The sequence below is a fragment of the Bufo bufo genome, chromosome 7 (assembly GCF_905171765.1).
Source record: "Bufo bufo chromosome 7, aBufBuf1.1, whole genome shotgun sequence".
Lineage (NCBI taxonomy): Eukaryota > Metazoa > Chordata > Amphibia > Anura > Bufonidae > Bufo > Bufo bufo.
The window spans coordinates 93,740,733-93,760,039 of record NC_053395.1 but is presented as its reverse complement, the minus strand read 5'-3'; the positions used below and the strand labels follow the sequence as shown (position 1 = coordinate 93,760,039).

General features: G+C 42.4%; 1 protein-coding gene across 1 annotated transcript in view; it reads left to right on the top strand.

The window, feature by feature from the left end:
- Positions 1 to 19,307, top strand: part of DNAH7 (dynein axonemal heavy chain 7) — a 574,291-nt gene that overhangs the window by 396,366 nt on the left and 158,618 nt on the right. Inside the window, exons 47-49 of the mRNA XM_040440176.1 lie at positions 14,490 to 14,680; positions 15,110 to 15,243; positions 18,213 to 18,548. Of these exons, the coding sequence (XP_040296110.1) occupies positions 14,490 to 14,680; positions 15,110 to 15,243; positions 18,213 to 18,548 (661 nt within the window). The remainder of the gene's footprint in view (positions 1 to 14,489; positions 14,681 to 15,109; positions 15,244 to 18,212; positions 18,549 to 19,307) is intronic.

Here is a 19,307-nt window from a genome sequence, read left to right as displayed (position 1 = left end):
GAAAAGTCAAAAATAGTGAGATATCTTGCAGAGGGATGCAGCACTCTTAAAATTGCAAAGCTTCTGAAGCGTGATCATCGAACAATCAAGCGTTTCATTCAAAATAGTCAACAGGGTCGCAAGAAGCGTGTGGAAAAACCAAGGCGCAAAATAACTGCCCATGAACTGAGAAAAGTCAAGCGTGCAGCTGCCAAGATGCCACTTGCCACCAGTTTGGCCATATTTCAGAGCTGCAACATCACTGGAGTGCCCAAAAGCACAAGGTGTGCAATACTCAGAGACATGGCCAAGGTAAGAAAGGCTGAAAGACGACCACCACTGAACAAGACACACAAGCTGAAACGTCAAGACTGGGCCAAGAAATATCTCAAGACTGATTTTTCTAAGGTTTTATGGACTGATGAAATGAGAGTGAGTCTTGATGGGCCAGATGGATGGGCCCGTGGCTGGATTGGTAAAGGGCAGAGAGCTCCAGTCCGACTCAGACGCCAGCAAGGTGGAGGCGGAGTACTGGTTTGGGCTGGTATCATCAAAGATGAGCTTGTGGGGCCTTTTCGGGTTGAGGATGGAGTCAAGCTCAACTCCCAGTCCTACTGCCAGTTTCTGGAAGACACCTTCTTCAAGCAGTGGTACAGGAAGAAGTCTGCATCCTTCAAGAAAAACATGATTTTCATGCAGGACAATGCTCCATCACACGCGTCCAAGTACTCCACAGCGTGGCTGGCAAGAAAGGGTATAAAAGAAGAAAATCTAATGACATGGCCTCCTTGTTCACCTGATCTGAACCCCATTGAGAACCTGTGGTCCATCATCAAATGTGAGATTTACAAGGAGGGAAAACAGTACACCTCTCTTAACAGTGTCTGGGAGGCTGTGGTTGCTGCTGCACGCAATGTTGATGGTGAACAGATCAAAACACTGACAGAATCCATGGATGGCAGGCTTTTGAGTGTCCTTGCAAAGAAAGGTGGCTATATTGGTCACTGATTTGTTTTTGTTTTGTTTTTGAATGTCAGAAATGTATATTTGTGAATGTTGAGATGTTATATTGGTTTCACTGGTAAAAATAAATAATTGAAATGGGTATATATTTGTTTTTTGTTAAGTTGCCTAATAATTATGCACAGTAATAGTCACCTGCACACACAGATATCCCCCTAAAATAGCTAAAACTAAAAACAAACTAAAAACTACTTAATTTAAAATATTCAGCTTTGATATTAATGAGTTTTTTGGGTTCATTGAGAACATGGTTGTTCAATAATAAAATTAATCCTCAAAAATACAACTTGCCTAATAATTCTGCACTCCCTGTAATACAGCATATACTGTAAATAAGAAGCACTTAAAAGTATAGCAACAGTCAAGTAACAGTGTAAAAGTTCAGCTAGGTGGAGTGGCCACTGCAACAGGGTAAAATGGTAACTATTACTATTAAATAATATTAATAATTATATTACTATGTATGCATAATTATATTCACACACATAGTCAGGTCCATAAATATTGGGACATCGACACAATTCTAACATTTTTGGCTCTATACACCATCACAATGGATTTGAAATGAAACAAACAAGATGTGCTTTAACTGCAGACTGTCAGCTTTAATTTGAGGGTATTTACATCCAAATCAGGTGAACGGTGTAGGAATTATAACAGTTTGCATATGTGCCTCCCACTTGTTAAGGAACCAAAAGTAATGTGACAATTGGCTTCTCGGCTGTTCCATGGCCAGGTGTGTGTTATTCCCTCATTATCCCAATTACAATGAGCAGATAAAAGGTCCAGAGTTCATTTCAAGTTTTGCTATTTGCATTTGGAATCTGTTGCTGTCAACTCTCAAGATGAGATCCAAAGAGCTGTCACTATCAGTGAAGCAAGCCATCAAGAGAAGACTTCACCAGAGTGAATACAGAGGGTTCACCACAAGACGTAAACCATTGGTGAGCCTCAAAAACAGGAAGGCCAGATTAGAGTTTGCCAAATGACATCTAAAAAAGCCTTCACAGTTCTGGAACAACATCCTATGGACAGATGAGACCAAGATCAACTTGTACCAGAGTGATGGGAAGAGAAGAGTATGGAGAAGGAAAGGAACTGCTCATGATCCTAAGCATACCACCTCATCAGTGAAGCATGGTGGTGGTAGTGTCATGGCGTGGGCATGTATGGCTGCCAATGGAACTGGTTCTCTTGTATTTATTGATGATGTGACTGCTGACAAAAGCAGCAGGATAAATTCTGAGGTGTTTCAGGCAATATTATCTGCTCATATTCAGCCAAATACTTCAGAACTCATTGGATGGCGCTTCACAGTGCAGATAGACAATGACCCAAAGCATACTGCAAAAGCAACCAAAGAGTTTTTTAAGGGAATGAAGTGGAATCTTATGCAATGGCCAAGTCAATCACCTGACCTGAATCCGATTAAGCATGCATTTCACTTGCTGAAGACAAAACTGAAGGGAAAATGCCCCAAGAAAAAGCAGGAACTGAAGACAGTTGCAGTAGAGGCCTGGCAGAGCATCACCAGAGATTAAACCCAGCGTCTGGTGATGTCTATGCGTTCCAGACTTCAGGCTGTAATTGACTGCAAAGGATTCGCAAGCAAGTATTCAAAAGTGAAAGTTTGATTTATGATTATTATTCTGTCCCATTACTTTTGGTCCCTTAACAAGTGGGAGGCACATATGCAAACTGTTGTACAGGGTGGGCCATTTATATGGATACACCTTAATAAAATGGGAATGGTTGGTGATATTAACTTCCTGTTTGTGGCACATTAGTATATGTGAGGGGGGAAACTTTTCAAGATGGGTGGTGACCATGATGGCCATTTTGAAGTCGGCCATTTTGAATCCAACTTTTGTTTTTTCAATAGGAAGAGGGTCATGTGACACATCAAACTTATTGGGAATTTCACAAGAAAAACAATGGTGTGCTTGGTTTTAACGTAACTTTATTCTTTCATGAGTTATTTACAAGTTTCTGACCACTTATAAAATGTGTTCAATGTGCTGCCCATTGTGTTGGATTGTCAATGCAACCCTCTTCTCCCACTCTTCACACACTGATAGCAACACCGCAGGAGAAATGCTAGCACAGGCTTCCAGTATCCGTAGTTTCAGGTGCTGCACATCTCGTATCATCTGAAGGCACTCGTCTATGCTGTGAAGATACGAGATGTGCAGCACCTGAAACTACGGATACTGGAAGCCTGTGCTAGCATTTCTCCTGCGGTGTTGCTATCAGTGTGTGAAGAGTGGGAGAAAAGGGTTGCATTGACAATCCAACACAATGGGCAGCACATTGAACACATTTTGTAAGTGGTCAGAAACTTGTAAATAACTCATGAAAGAATAAAGTTACGTTAAAACCAAGCACACCATTGTTTTTCTTGTGAAATTCCCAATAAGTTTGATGTGTCAAATGACCCTCTTCCTATTGAAAAAACAAAAGTTGGATTCAAAATGGCCGACTTCAAAATGGCCGCCATGGTCACCACCCATCTTGAAAAGTTTCCCCCCTCACATATACTAATGTGCCACAAACAGGAAGTTAATATCACCAACCATTCCCATTTTATTAAGGTGTATCCATATAAATGGCCCACCCTGTAGTTCCTACACCGTTCACCTGATTTGGATGTAAATACCCTCAAATTAAAGCTGACAGTCTGCAGTTAAAGCACATTGTGTTCATTTCATTTCAAATCCATTGTGGTGGTGTATAGAGCCGACAATGTTAGAATTGTGTCGCTGTCCCAATATTTATGGACCTGGCTGTAGTAATGGACTGTGTTTGTTAAAGGGTTTCTATCACTTCGTATGACATATTTAGGTGTCAGACACTAGCGATCCGCTAGTGTCTGCTCTGCCCAACCATCCTAATATGATAGGTTTTGGGGCAGCCGTTTTGCTGAAATAACAACTTATATCTATATGCTAATGAGCCTCTAGGTGCTATGGGGGCGTCATTAGCACCTAGAGGCTCCGTCTACCTTCATAAACTGTCGCCGCCCACGCGTCCCTCCAGCCCGCCCATCTCCTGCTGAATGCGATCCTCTCCATGCGCGTCTCTGTTCTGCGCATGCGCATTGAATGTCTGACCGCTTCCCTGCTCAGACATCTCCACTGCGCCTGTTCCTCGGAGCACTATGATGTCATCGGCGCAGGCGCAGTGGAGATGTCTGAGCAGGGAAGCGGTCAGACATTTATTGCGCATGCGCAGAACAGAGACGCGCATGGAGAGGATCGCATTCAGCAGGAGATGGGCGGGCTGGAGGGACGCGCTGGGCGGCGACAGTTTATGAAGGTAGACGGAGCCTCTAGGTGCTAATGACGCCCCCATAGCACCTAGAGGCTCATTAGCATATAGATATAAGTTGTTATTTTAGCAAAACGGCTGCCCCAAAACCTATCATATTAGGATGGTTGGGCAGAGCAGACACTAGCGGATCGCTAGTGTCTGACACCTAAATATGTGAAACGAAGTGATAGAAACCCTTTAACTCCCCTTTCAAGTGTGCATACTAATAATCTCTATTTATATAACGCAAACATATTGCACACCACTTCAGGCATTTTAGTTAATTATGCTATGTAAAACTCAGGGGCATTGCTAGAGTCTGAAAAGATGTGGGGCCCAAGCCCCAATACATATGTGCCAAATTCTTGAATCAACTGCTCCTTCCCCCACATCTTCACACTAAAGACATACAGACATACTTGCTTACATACAAGACTTTACAGCACCACACCAATTACATCCAGTGCCTCACAGGTGATGTTCATTCTGATGTAGATGTTCGTTTTCCTCTTTTCTATTCGACCATGATGTCTTCTATCATAGTCTCATCTCTGCAGAGTTTTACATACAGATATCTTAGGTTCCTCACTTTTTCTATTATCTTCCCCACTCTGGTGTCCCAACAGTGGTATCCAGGGGCGGATTAAGTGCATGATCGGCCCAGGACTGTCTACTCAACTTGGGCCCCTCCCTCCATTTTAGTTTAGTTTCTTTTTATATGAAGAGGCTGCGGTGCTTCGTGAGCGCCACAGTCTCTTCCTAGGTCATATGACATCTCCAGACTAAAAAAATAAATAAATACCCCAAATTGGCTTCTAAACTGAAAAATCTGGTCGCCAATTTAAAATACATATAATTATAATAAAAAAGACTTTTAGGAGAATACAGCACCACATACCTCTTACATCCAGGGACATCTCCTGTCATGTAGACCTTCTCTTTCCTCTTCTCCTCCGTTAGACCGCCATGACAAATTCTTTCAGCCGCATCTCGTCTCTGCAGAGTTTGTAACACAGACACGTTACATTTCTCAATTTTTCCATCAACCTCCCCATCCTGGTGTCCCCACAATGTCATCCTGCTGCCACTCCCAATACTGTGCCTGTTGTGCTCCCCAGTGTCCCAGGTACTATACTGCTGAAAAATTGTGACCCCAGTAGAGATAATTGGGGTAATTTATTAAACTGGTGTAAAGTATAACTGGATTTCCAAAGGAGCTGTCAAAAATGAAAGGTGGAATCTGATTGGCTGCTATGGGCAACTAAGCCAGTTCTACTTTACACCAGTTTGATAAATTACCCCAAATGTCTTATAGTGTCCACAGCAGCTATAATCTCCCCTAGAGTGCCCCCAGTAATAATAACATCCTATATTGTGCTCCAGGTAATAATCCCTGTATAGTGTCCCCAGAAATAATAGAATTGCCCCTACAGTGCCTCCCCAATAGCAAGGCCCCCCCACGCTGCCCCAATATGGTAATTTCCCCCACACTGTCCCCCTATAGTAACCCCCCACAGTAATTTGCCTCCCCCACACAGTCCCCATATAGTAGTTTGCCCCCCCACACAGTCCCCATATAGTAGTTTGCCCCCCCCACACTGCCTCCACACAGTAGTTTCCCCCACACAGTAGTTTCCCCCACATTGCCCCACATAGTAATCCCTCCCATAATAATTTTCCCGCACACAGTAATCCCACTATAATATTTTTCCCCCACATAGTAATTTGCCCCCATACTGCAATTTTCCCCCGATGTACTGTCTCTTCACATGTCTTCCTGTCTGTGTCCTCCCATGTCCCCCAATGTTTACACATAAAATAAAAATAAAATAATAATAAATAAAAGCTAATACTCACCTATGTCCAGGCGCACAGTGGCAGGCGCGCACACTTCACTGTGCTGTGTCCAGGCACGCACGATGACGTCATCACGCACACCTGTGCTGGAATTTCACTACTGCATAGGCCTAAGGCCTACTGGGTCGGCGTTGGGCCCATCAGCGGTGCTGGGCCCGCGGCTGCCGACCCGAACATCCCTATTGTAATCCGCCACTTGTGGTATCCTACTCCTACCTACCCCCAAACTATGCCTGCTGTGCTCCCCAACGCCCCAAATAATATACTGCAGAGATAATAGTGCCTTATAGATTGTGGCCCCATAGTAATATAAAAATCTCACCAATAATAATAATTCTTAACCACATTAGTAATACCATTACAATGCCCCCAGTAATGATAATACTGCACAAGAGTGCCCCAATAGTAGTAATCTGCTCCATAGTGTGCCTAATAATAATGTCCACCATAGTGTATCCAGTAGTAATAAGGCATCTCTATAGTGCCACCAATAGATAAAATGGCTCTATAGTACTCCAGTAGTTAAAATGCCTTACTGTAGTGTCCCCAGATGTTAAAATTTCCCTATAGTGCCCCCAGTAGTTAAAATGCCCCCACTGTAGTGTTCTCAGTAGTTAATGCTCCCTATAGCTTCCCGAGTAGTTAAAATGCCCCTATAATGCCTCAGTAGTTAAAATACCCCCTATAGTGCTCCACAGTAGTCAAAATGGCTGTGGTGGTGCCCTAGTGGTTAAAATGTCTCCTATAGTGCTCTAGGTAGTTAAAATGCCCCACTGTAGTGCCCTGCATTAGTTAACATACCTCAGTAATCAACCCTATAGTGCCCTAGAAGTTATACTGTAATGCCCCTCACCCTTGTTCTGCCCTATTAGTATCCATAGTTCCCCATTAGTTCACCTTACTGCCGCTCCCCACTGTTTTGCAAGCCACAGGCCTCTTTCATCTTCTAATAGGCCTCAGGCCTAGTAGCTTGTGGCCTATTAGAATGAATGGTGCGGCAGGGAGCCACTGGCTTCCTTTTCCCGTCACAATATTAAACTATATTGTCATCTTGTGAATGGTGATACAGTTGAATGTGCCTCTGCAGTCACGATGTTTGGGGCACTAGGCTAGAGTCCTGGATGTTTTGGGCTAGCAGGTCCCCTGGTAAATCGTTTTAACCATAGAAACATAGAAACATAGAATGTGTCGGCAGATAAGAACCATTTGGCCCATCTAGTCTGCCCAATATACTGAATACTATGGATAGCCCCCGGCCCTATCTTATATGAAGGATGGCCTTATGCCTATCCCATGCATGCTTAAACCCCTTCACTGTATTTGCAGCTACCACTTCTGCAGGAAGGCTATTCCATGCATCCACTACTCTCTCAGTAAAGTAATACTTCCTTATATTACTTTTAAACCTTTGCCCCTCTAATTTAAAACTGTGTCCTCTTGTGGTAGTTTTTCTTCTTTTAAATATGCTCTCTTCCTTTACCGAGTTGATTCCCTTTATGTATTTAAAAGTTTCTATCATATCCCCTCTGTCTCTTCTTTCTTCCAAGCTATACAGATTAAGGTCCTTTAACCTTTCCTGGTAAGTTTTATCCTGCAATCCATGTACTAGTTTAGTAGCTCTTCTCTGAACTCTCTCTAGAGTATCTATATCCTTCTGGAGATATGGCCTCCAGTACTGCGCACAATACTCCAAGTGAGGTCTCACCAGTGTTCTGTACAGCGGCATAAGCACTTCATGACTGGGCCATTTACCCCTTCCTAATGAGGAGCATTCTCCCCTCCCTCCCTTTTTTTTTTGTCCTTTTCTTTGTACTACTTAATTTTAATAGTAGGTGACAGAAGAAAGTGGGACTGCAGAGTCTTACAGACTACAGACTTAGCTATCCTAAAGATACACTGGATTTGAATTGGCTGTAGACATAAAGCAGCTGAAGAATTAAAGGAAATCAGTGACCTCCCTATCCAACTGTTTGCATAGACACATAGCTGTGGTTCGCCTGATTAAAATGCAGTTATTCTTTTATTGATCTGACGCTCCGTTCCCGAGTTATGATACTTTTTCTTAATATGCATATTAGTCTTTTGGTGCAATGAGGGTGTAATCATTGCTCTTGTTGCACCTAAGCACCACTCATTTCTGTGGCCAGCCCCTCCCGGTCTTCTTTGCCAATGCCTGGCCCTCTCAATCAAAGCAGCCAGAGAGCGGCAGGCAACAGAAGAGCAATGGTGACACCCTCATTGCACCAGAGGCCTAATTTGCATATTAAAAAAAAGTATCAACTCGGGAACGGAGCCTTAGATCAACAATAGAAAAACAGCATTTTATTCAGGTGAATCACAGTCATGTGTCTTTGCAAGCAGTTGGATTCAGTCAAACCTGTAATTTCTACATTTATATCTCTGCTTTTTCCACTTTCTGTGAACACACAATGCTATCATCATTGATAACTCCTCCCTCCTGTACCAATAGATATTCACAGGAAGTGAAAAAAGCAAAGATATAAATGTAGAAATTCTAGGTTTTACTGAATCTCTTCTCATAAATATATACAGTATATATATATATTAATCTGCTCAGATTTTCCTGCTGTACAGCATGGTGCTTTCAGATTGCATTGCATTTTGTGGTGACAGGTCCTCCATATAAAGTCAAGACTGTTTGCACAGGTGTACATAGCTTTTAATATTTGTAAGAATATAAAAGTTACTCAATATAGTCCATGCTTTTCAACCCCTTAAAGCATAATACCATACATGTATGGTATTATGTGCAGGAGATTGTATGGAGTGGGCTGCTGAGCTGAGCCCACTCCATACAGGGCATGCAATGAACGGGAGCGGCAATGACACTGAACCTGGTCATTTAACCCCTTTTATACTGCATTCAATAATGATCACAGGATCAGTGAGGTTAGGCAGAGGAAACCCTGCAGTGAAGTTGCGAGGCACCGATCAGTTACCATGACAGCCTGGGGCCGTACCAATGCTTTGTATTGTGGCAATATTACATCTCTGTCCTGCGAGTCCATTCCTCTTTTAATACCAGACATAATTCTGTTGTCCTTAGAGGTAGCGCACTGGCATTGCATGCTGTTATTTAGTTTATGATCTTCTAATACACACAGATCCTTCTCAGCAAGGGACTCTCCCAGTTTTACTCCCCCTAGGACATATGCTGCATGCAGATTATTAGCCCCCAAGTTCATATTTTTACATTTATCTATAGTGAACCATATTTCCCAAGTGGAGGTCCAAACAGTAAGTTTGTCCAAGTCCGCTTGTAACTTATTAACATCTTCCATAGACTGTACCGTATTACAAAGTTTTAGTGTCATCTGCAAAAATAGAAACAGCACTACTAATCCCATCCTCTGTCATTAATGAATACGTTAAAGGGAACCTGTCATGTGGATATTTGATTATAATCTAACTAATTATATACAATCATTAACTACTAAAAAGTACCTTAGATGTATTCACTTACTGGTGTGACAGATGGTTACCTCATAATATGCACACAAAGATGCTGCATGCTAATGAGCTGATTGGAGTCCAGCGTGATGTCATTGAGTCCATCGTTTTTTTTTATTCAGAGCTATAGCCACTCCCCCGCCCACCTGCTGCTGATTCATATGGAAAATAACTGTCAATCAGCAGCAGGTGGGCGGGGAGAGTCAGGAGCTCATGAATATTCATGACTCATCATTATCAGCTGGAGCTTTTTAATACAAGATGTTGACAGATTGACTGGGTCAATTAAAGAAAGTGATCCAGCATTTTGCTAAGAGAATCAGTCACTCATTTATGTTGCCCTTAGTTAGGACACCATAAAACTGGTGACAGGTTCCCTTTAAAAAATAGCGGACCCAGCACAGAACCTTGGGGTACACCACTTATAACCGGGGACCATTCAGAGTAGGAATCATTGACCACAACTCTTTGGATAAGATCATGAAGCCACTTTTCAATCTAATTACAATATTTTCTAAACCAATAGACCTCAATTTACCCATAAGCCGTCCATGTGGGACAGTATCAAACGCCTTTGCAAAGTCCAAAAACACAATATTGACAGCCTTCCGTCTGTCCAGGCTTCTACTCACCTACTTCATAAAAACAAATCAGGTTAGTCTACTTTGACACTGGCGTTTTGAATTCCGTTTGTGAGATCCGTTTCGTTTCAGGGATCTCACAAACTGTTCAAAGCGGATCAGTTCAGCCCCAATGCATTCTGAATGGATAAGGATCAGTTTGGCTCCGTTCCGCCTCCATTCCGCTCTGGAGGCGGACACCAAAATGCTGCTTTCAGTGTTTTGGTGTCCGCCTGGTGATACGGTGCCAAACGGATCCGTCCTGACTTACAATGTGAGTCAATGGGAGCGGATCCGTTTTCACTGACACAATATGGTGCAATTGAAAACGGATCCGTCCCACATTGACTTTCAATGGATCCGTTTTGACTTTGCTCTTTATAATGCAAACGGATCCGTTCTGAACGGATACAATCACTTGCATTATAGGTGCGGATCCATCTGTGCCAATACCAGACGGATCCGCACTTAACGCAGGTGTGAAAGTAGCCTTAGTCTGACAGCTTCTGTTCTTAGTAAAACCATGTTGGCTATCGCTTATTATATTACATAATCCTGTATGTAGTCCCGTAGAGGGCCCTCACACATTTTTCCCACAATGGATGTTAAGCTTTCTGGTCTATAATTTCCTGGTGAAGACCTAGCACCCTTTTTGAAAATGGGCACCACATTTGCCTTGCACCAGTCTCTTGGTACAATGTTTGTCATTAAAGAATCTGTAAATACACTGCTCAAAAAAATAAAGGGAACACAAAAATAACACATCCTAGATCTGAATTAATTAAATATTCTTCTGAAATACTTTGTTCTTTACATAGTTGAATGTGCTGACAACAAAATCACACAAAAAAGAAAAATGGAAATCAAATTTTTTAACCCATGGAGGTCTGGATTTGAAGTCACCCTCAAAATTAAAGTGGAAAAACACACTACGGGCTGATCCAACTTTGATGTAATGTCCTTAAAACAAGTCAAAATGAGGCTCAGTAGTGTGTGTGGCCTCCACGTGCCTGTATGACCTCCCTACAATGCCTGTGCATGCTCCTGATGAGGTGGCGGACGGTCTCCTGAGGGATCTCCTCCCAGACCTGGACTAAAGCATCTGCCAACTCCTGGACAGTCTGTGGTGCAACGTGACGTTGGTGGATAGAGCGAGACGTGATGTCCCAGATGTGCTCAATTGGATTCAGGTCTGGGGAACGGGCGGGCCAGTCCATAGCATCAATGCCTTCGTCTTGCAGGAACTGCAGACACACTCCAGCCACATGAGGTCTAGCATTGTCTTGCATTAGGAGGAACCCAGGGCCAACCGCACCAGCATATGGTCTCACAAGGGGTCTGAGGATCTCATCTCGGTACCTAATGGCAGTCAGGCTACCTCTGGCGAGCACATGGAGGGCTGTACGGCCCTCCAAAGAAATGCCACCCCACACCATTACTGACCCAATGCCAAACCGGTCATGCTGGAGGATGTTGCAGGCAGCAGAACGTTCTCCACGGCGTCTCCAGACTCTGTCACGTCTGTCACATGTGCTCAGTGTGAACCTGCTTTCATCTGTGAAGAGCACAGGGCGCCAATGGCGAATTTGCCAATCTTGGTGTTTTCTGGCAAATGCCAAACGTCCTGCACGGTGTTGGGCTGTAAGCACAACCCCCACCTGTGGACGTCGGGCCCTCATATCACCCTCATGGAGTCTGTTTCTGACCGTTTGAGCAGACACATGCACATTTGTGGCCTGCTAGAGGTCATTTTGCAGGGCTCTGGCAGTGCTCCTCCTGTTCCTCCTTGCACAAAGGCGGGGGTAGCGGTCCTGCTGCTGGGTTGTTGCCCTCCTACAGCCTCCTCCACGTCTCCTGATGTACTGGCCTGTCTCCTGGTAGCACCTCCATGCTCTGGACACTACGCTGACAGACACAGCAAACCTTCTTGCCACAGCTCGCATTGATGTGCCATCCTGGATAAGCTGCACTACCTGAGCCACTTGTGTGGGTTGTAGACTCCATCTCATGCTACCACTAGAGTGAAAGCACCAGCAGCATTCAAAAGTGACCAAAACATCAGCCAGGAAGCATAGGAACTGAGAAGTGGTCAGGTCACCACCTGCAGAACCACTCCTTTATTGGGGGTGTCTTGCTAATTGCCTATAATTTCCACCTGTTGTCTATCCCATTTGCACAACAGCATGTGAAATTGATTGTCACTCAGTGTTGCTTCCTAAGTGGACAGTTTGATTTCACAGAAGTGTGATTGACTTGGAGTTACATTGTGTTGTTTAAGTGTTCCCTTTATTTTTTTGAGCAGTGTATTATGAACAGAGGCAAAGCAGTAACTGAACTGAGCTCCTTTAGAACTCTAGGGTGTAGTCCATCTGGACCTGGGGCCTTGTTCACTTTAAATTGTTTTAGCATATTATGGACCATATCTACAGTCAGCCATGGTATCAATAAAAAATACAGTTTGTCCTGCAAAAAGCGAAGCCCTGATACAGCTCTTAGACAGAAACATAAAAAATTGGTGATGCTAATTCTTTTTTGAAATGTGTTTCAAAGGTTTTTACTTTTTTTAAAGTAATAAAACAAGATAAGATAGAATATACAGATTTGGTGTCACCGTAATCGCATTGACCGTCAAAGTAAGGATATCATGTCATTTTTAGCACACAGTGAATGTCGTAATATCAAAACCCAAAAAAACCTTGGTGGAGCTGTGTGTTTTTATTTTATTTTGCCCCCCAAAGATAATTTTTTTTCCTTTTTCCAATACAAGACATGGTAAATTAAATGATGCCATTAAAAAGTGCATTTTGTCTCACAGAAAATAAGCCCCCGTATGGCTATGCGAACGGAAGAATAAAAAAGTTATGGCCTTTGAAATGTGGCGATAAAAAACAAAAAAATTAAAATAGGCCTAATTTTATTTATATAAAGTGTATTATTTTAGACTTTCTATGCCATCATGAAAATGTGAAAAGTTATTAGTAAATGAAAATTAATTATGGTATTCATAGTTAAATAGTATGGTTCATCAAGTTCAACCAAGGCATGGGAGAGGACACAGATGAAGGGAAGGGGGAAGCATTAGAATTTTTTCTATATTGAAGAGCACAAACGGCATCGTTGTGTTATTGTATAAAGCTCTAAATGGGATTTGGAGGGTGACAATTTTCTAATAATATAGTACTGTGATGATGAGATATGCCTGGGTCAGCTGAATCTAATGTTGTTGGTCCTATCTTGCTCCATGTCCACAAAGAAAACAGCGTTTTAACAGTATGCAAATAAGTCCCTGGGTGCAACAAGGGTAATGCCCTTGCACCATGTTGCACCCAAAGGCTCCACTCACTCTTCTACTCGCCACACCCTCCCACCATTTTGACTGACCGGGTCAGACAGTGAAAGTGTAATCACACCTGGCCCGAAGTCTTGCTTCTGCGCCTTTGCTTCAGTGTCTTGTCCAGGCACAGTACAGCATGGAAGTGCCTCGGCCATGGAATCTGTATCTGTATCAGCCAGGGTGCCTCTGTACCATACTGCGCCCGAGCCAAACACTGAAGCAAAGGCGCAGGCACGAGACTTTGGGGCCAGACATAATTATGTCTTCACTGCCTGGCTCTGCCAGTCTAAATGGTGGAGGCGAGGCCTGTAGGAGGGCAAGTAGAGTCTCTGGGTGCAACAAGGTGCAACGACTATGCAATTGGGCTAATTTAATTATTATTAAAATGTTTTCTTTGCATTGTGGCCATGGAGGGAGATGTGACCAATACTATAAGATTCATCCGACAAGGGCACATCTCCCACATCAGCTGGTTTTATTGAGAGATATAGTAATAGATTTGCTTTCATCATCTATTCACAAGATGTCTGATCACATCTATGGATCCTATCACCGAGAACTCTAGTGATCCCTAGGGATCCCATGTCCTAGTTTGAATGGTGTCGTTGTCACACAGGAATGCTAACACTCCGTTCAGTCTCTATGGGACTGAAATGGATAGCTCAGTACAAATCCTGGCTTAATTAGTTGCATAGACTTTGAATAGGCCAGCAGTGCGAATGTATGACTGCTGCTTGAGTCAGATGGGGGACATGGAACCCCCTTTCTAATGATTGGTGGGAGTTGAGGTGGTGAGCTTCCCTGCAATCAGAATGTTATATGGATAGGTGATAATTATGGTTCTAGGAAAGCTTGTTTATTCTGCCCATCTTATATTATTGCTTATTCTATTTTAGTATTACTGGAAAATGTTGGAGAAGAGTTAGATCCTATTCTGGAGCCACTTCTTCTCAAGCAAACTTTTAAGCAAGGAGGTAGTGTGTGTATTCGTCTTGGTGATTCTACAATTGAGTATGCTCCTGATTTCCGGTTCTACATTACAACTAAACTCAGAAATCCTCACTACTTGCCAGAGACATCTGTCAAGGTCAGTTAAGAATATGTTTTTTTTTTTTTACCTCAAACACTAAAGTTTATTTTATTTATAGGTCCCTTATTATTTCTGTTATACTGAAAGCTTTAGATTACGCTAGTTGTACTGTTTACATTGTCTAATATGATTTTCTGGCAGATTATCCATTCAGCAGAAGCCCATATTCTCTGTAGAGGTTACGGCTGTAGAAAAATTAGATTTTGGTTGATGCTTTATTAGATATCTTCTTATTTATTACGTATGTTTGCCTGATGTTTATCTTGCTGTAAAGTTCACATTTAAATGCTGTGCTCTTTTTGAACAAATTAGAAATAACGCTATTGAAAGGTCAAACTTTCTGCCTTCTCTCAAAACAAAGGTTTTATTTAGTTGCTTCATTAAATTGGAAAATTTTTACATTCTACTGTCATATATATCATGTAGGTCACATTGCTGAATTTTATGATCACTCCTGAAGGGATGCAGGATCAGTTGCTGGGTATTGTTGTTGCTCGAGAAAGACCAGATCTTGAGGAAGAAAAACAAGCGCTTATTCTCCAGGGAGCCGAAAACAAAAGGTGGTGCTAAATGAGTTCTTTATGATATACTGTTATTAATCATGTGGATAATATTAATATATATTTTAAATGAAATGTCAAGAGATAGTAACTGTAGAGTTGTAACTGGAGCAGAAAATACTGCTTTCCAGTACAGAATGGATGAGTAATGGCGGGTTTACACGGCCCAATCGCCGCATGTTCCTGATAATCTGTTAGTCTATAGGTACAGCTGCTTGTTCATCAGGTGAAACAGGGAAACATGTCGGAAGGACGCCATCAAGCTTTTTATGTTACTTGAGTAAAAGTTAAGTTTTAGCTGCTATAGGTACTGGAGTTTAGTTTCTTTTTTTTTTTTTTTTGGAATCTGGGTGAAAGAGTGGCTTGTGCAGGAAACCAAATGATTGTTTCTGGGCAGCAGATCGTGCTCACTAAACAGAAACAGAGCAGCTGTATGAGAAAGAAGCAGTAGGGATCATCATTCTCATACTGTGGAGGTGATCCATGCATGTACAGTGTAAATGCAGTGCTTCACCCCCACTGAACGAGCAGCCAGTTGTGTAAACCCACCTTAACAAAGGATAAAATCATATACTGGTATTTCGTGTAGTACTGTACTCTGCTATGTCGGTGTCATATCTACAGAGCTATTCTTCCCTGGAATGCTTCTATTCAGAAATACCTCTGTACAAATAGCATCCTAACAGAGCACGCCATTGTTTGTCGGAATCTAAAAGATAAAACCTTTATCTGCCTCTTTTTTCTGTTTAAAGGGATTCTGTCATGAGATTTTAGCCCTATAAGCTAAACATATGCCCATGTCCGTACTAATAACATAAATCCTAAACTGGCCTTATTAAACCTGCTTGTGGCTCTATTAGCCCAAAAAACAGGTTTTTATATCCTGTCAATCGCCTACCTAAGGTGCCCAAGGGGACGTCCGTTAATACAGGGTGCCCAGCGCCTCCTTCCCAGTCTTAATCGCCGCCCTCCCTGTCTACAGTGCCGCCTTCCTCACCTCAGCGCCGCCTCCGCCAGATCCTGAACCTGCGCACTAGGCTCAGCCTGATGCGCTGCTCCTGGCTGCGGCATCATTGCGCAAAGTGCACATGCGCCCGGCCTGGTGCGCATGCGCACTTTGCTCAACGAAGCCGCTGCCAGGAGCAGCGCATCAGGCTGAGCCTAGCGCGCAGGTGTCGGATCTGGCGGAGGCGGCGCTGAGGTGAGGAAGGCGGCACTGTAGACAGGGAGGGTGGCGATTAAGACTGGGAAGGAGGCGCTGGGCTCCAGACGGCCGGGCACCCTGTATTAACGGACGTCCCCTTGGGCACCTTAGGTAGGCGATTAACAGGTTATAAAAAACAGTTTTTTGGGCTAATAGAGCCACAAGCAGGTTTAATAAGGCCAGTTTAGGATTTATGTTTAGGATTTATGTTAAAATCTTGAACTCCCCATGCTGCCATCATATTCAGTTGGTTAAAGTAAATGTGTTACCAAAAATGTATCTGCCAGTTAAAACCAGATAGTAACAAATATTTTTTCTAATCTGTTTTTATTTTTGGTTGTAAATTTTTTTAATTTTATTTCCTGAACATTATCATGGGGGCTGCCGTCTTGCCTGAGCTGTACTTATCAATGTTTACAAAGCCTTAAAAAAATTGCTTTATGGCAGCCCTATGAAACATAGACAGAATGGAAAGGAGGGGACCCCATTGACTTACATGGTAATGTTTCCTAGGCATGCTCTGTGACCTATGCAGAGGTCATTGTACAAGGAAAGAATTGATACGATTTGGCAATCACCCATTGTGCATGATGGATCCTGTCTTATCTATAGACAGAGGATTAGAATGAGTTAACTGCTTAAAAGCGGATGTGGAACAGGCCTTACTGAGTTTTCAGAAGATTATTGATATATTTTAGAGGCATATAAAAAATTTTGGTCAGTGGGAGTCTGAGTGCTGAGACCCCCACTGATTGCTAGAATGAGGAGAGGGAAGTGTTCACATAGCACACTCTTTCTCCTCACTGCAGGAGGCAGAAGCAAGATGGGCCAAACTATAACTCCCAGCATGCCCAAAATACCTACAGCTATCAGCCTACAGCAGGGCATGATGGGAGTTGTAGTTTTACAACAGCTGGAGAGCCGCATGTTGGCCATGCCTGCTATATACTTTCTATTGAGCCCATCTTACTTCCTCTCTCACCTTGTTCCAGCTTAAACCCTTGTGACATATCAAAAGTTTTCTGAAAATTCAGAGACCCTTTAAATAATTCAATTTCATCTTCTTTGAGCAACCACTAGGGGGAGCTACTGCTTAGGCTACTTTCACACTCGCGTTTGGTGCGGATCCGTCATGGATCTGCACAGACGGATCCGTTCAGATAATACAAACGTCTGCATCTGTTCAGAACACCATTGAAAGTCAATGGAGGACGGATCCGTTTTCTATTGTGCCAGATTGTGTCATAGAAAACGTCCTGACACACAATGTAAGTCAATGGGGACGGATCCGTTTGGCTCAGTTTCGTCAGACGACACCAAAGCGGAATGGAGACTGAACGGAGGCAAACTGATGTATTTTGAGCGGATCCTTTTCCATTCAGAATGCATTAGGGCAAAACTGATCCATTTTGGACCGCTTGTGAGAGCCCTGAACGGATCTCAGAAACGGAAAGCGAAAACGCCAGTGTGAAAGTAGCTTTACACATTTATTATCGAGTTGGATGGCATTCAGGATGTAATGTGTGTGGCCTACACGATGTATCATTGCTTTCTCCAAAAAAAGGGAGTGAATTACACCGGAAATCTACACCCGCTTAGATTTCAGTTCGTACATCATACACCAGTCTTGATCATTTTTCCCCATAGTCTCCCTCTTATAATAACTTTTTAAATGTTGGTATTCTTTAAAATTATTAGAGTATATACATGTTTTGTTTCAGATATTTCAGTGTAACTCTAAACGCATTTCTTTTTATTTTTCCAGGCAGCTAAAAGAAATTGAAGACAAGATCTTAGAAGTACTTTCAACTTCAGAAGGCAACATATTAGAAGATGAAACTGCCATTAAAATATTGTCTTCCTCCAAGGCTCTAGCAAATGAAATTTCTGAGAAGCAAACAGTTGCTGAGGCAACAGAAAAGAAGATTGATTCAACAAGGATGGGCTACCGCCCCATCTCTGTACATTCTTCAGTTCTGTTTTTTTCCATAGCGGACTTAGCCAACATTGAGCCCATGTACCAATATTCACTTACATGGTTTATTAATCTTTTTATTATGTCAATCGACAACTCGACAAAGTCAGATCATTTGCTGACTAGGTGGGTTTCACTTTGATGCAAGCTAATCAGAGAGATTTTCTGCTACTGCATCTCTTGCCTAACCAGTATACATTCCACGGGGCTTTAAACTAGCAAATGTATGGTGCAGGTTTAAAGCAAATTCTGATCCCCAGCTGCCAGTCAACCAGATTTACTGGAAAAAAACAGAGGAGATCCTGTCTTTTATGTAGACATCACTAATTAACTGGGACTGCTTTTATTGGTCCCAGTGATTGCTAGGAGGTTGCCCAATTTTAGTGTGAAAAATGGTAACAAAAGGTGCAGGTAAATTTGAAAAAAATACTTTGTCACAGTAAACCAAACCATAGCTTTAGTCCAGCCCTAATGACTCCAAATGATATGAATCATATATGAAAATGACCATAGCATAATATTTTAAAGTGTTACTCACGAGTTGTTTCCACTTTGGAAATGGTTGATTGATTAATGAGTCTTTTGACAAAAAACTCATCATAAAATGCCCCCGTTGGGAAAACCCAATACCCTAATATGTGGGAACACTTGGCAATAACTGAAGAAAAAACGTCCAGCAATAGAAATCTTCTAAAACTTGAATTTATTAGCATCCATTAAAATTTACAGCTCCATGAATGACACTAGTAAGCTGTCAACACATTTCAAAGCGAATAGTTCTTAATCATAACCACAATGTCTCGATTAAGAACCCGTCGGTCTGAAATTTGTCGACCGTTTACCGGTGTCATTGTTGGAGCTGTAAGTTTTAATGGATGCTAATAA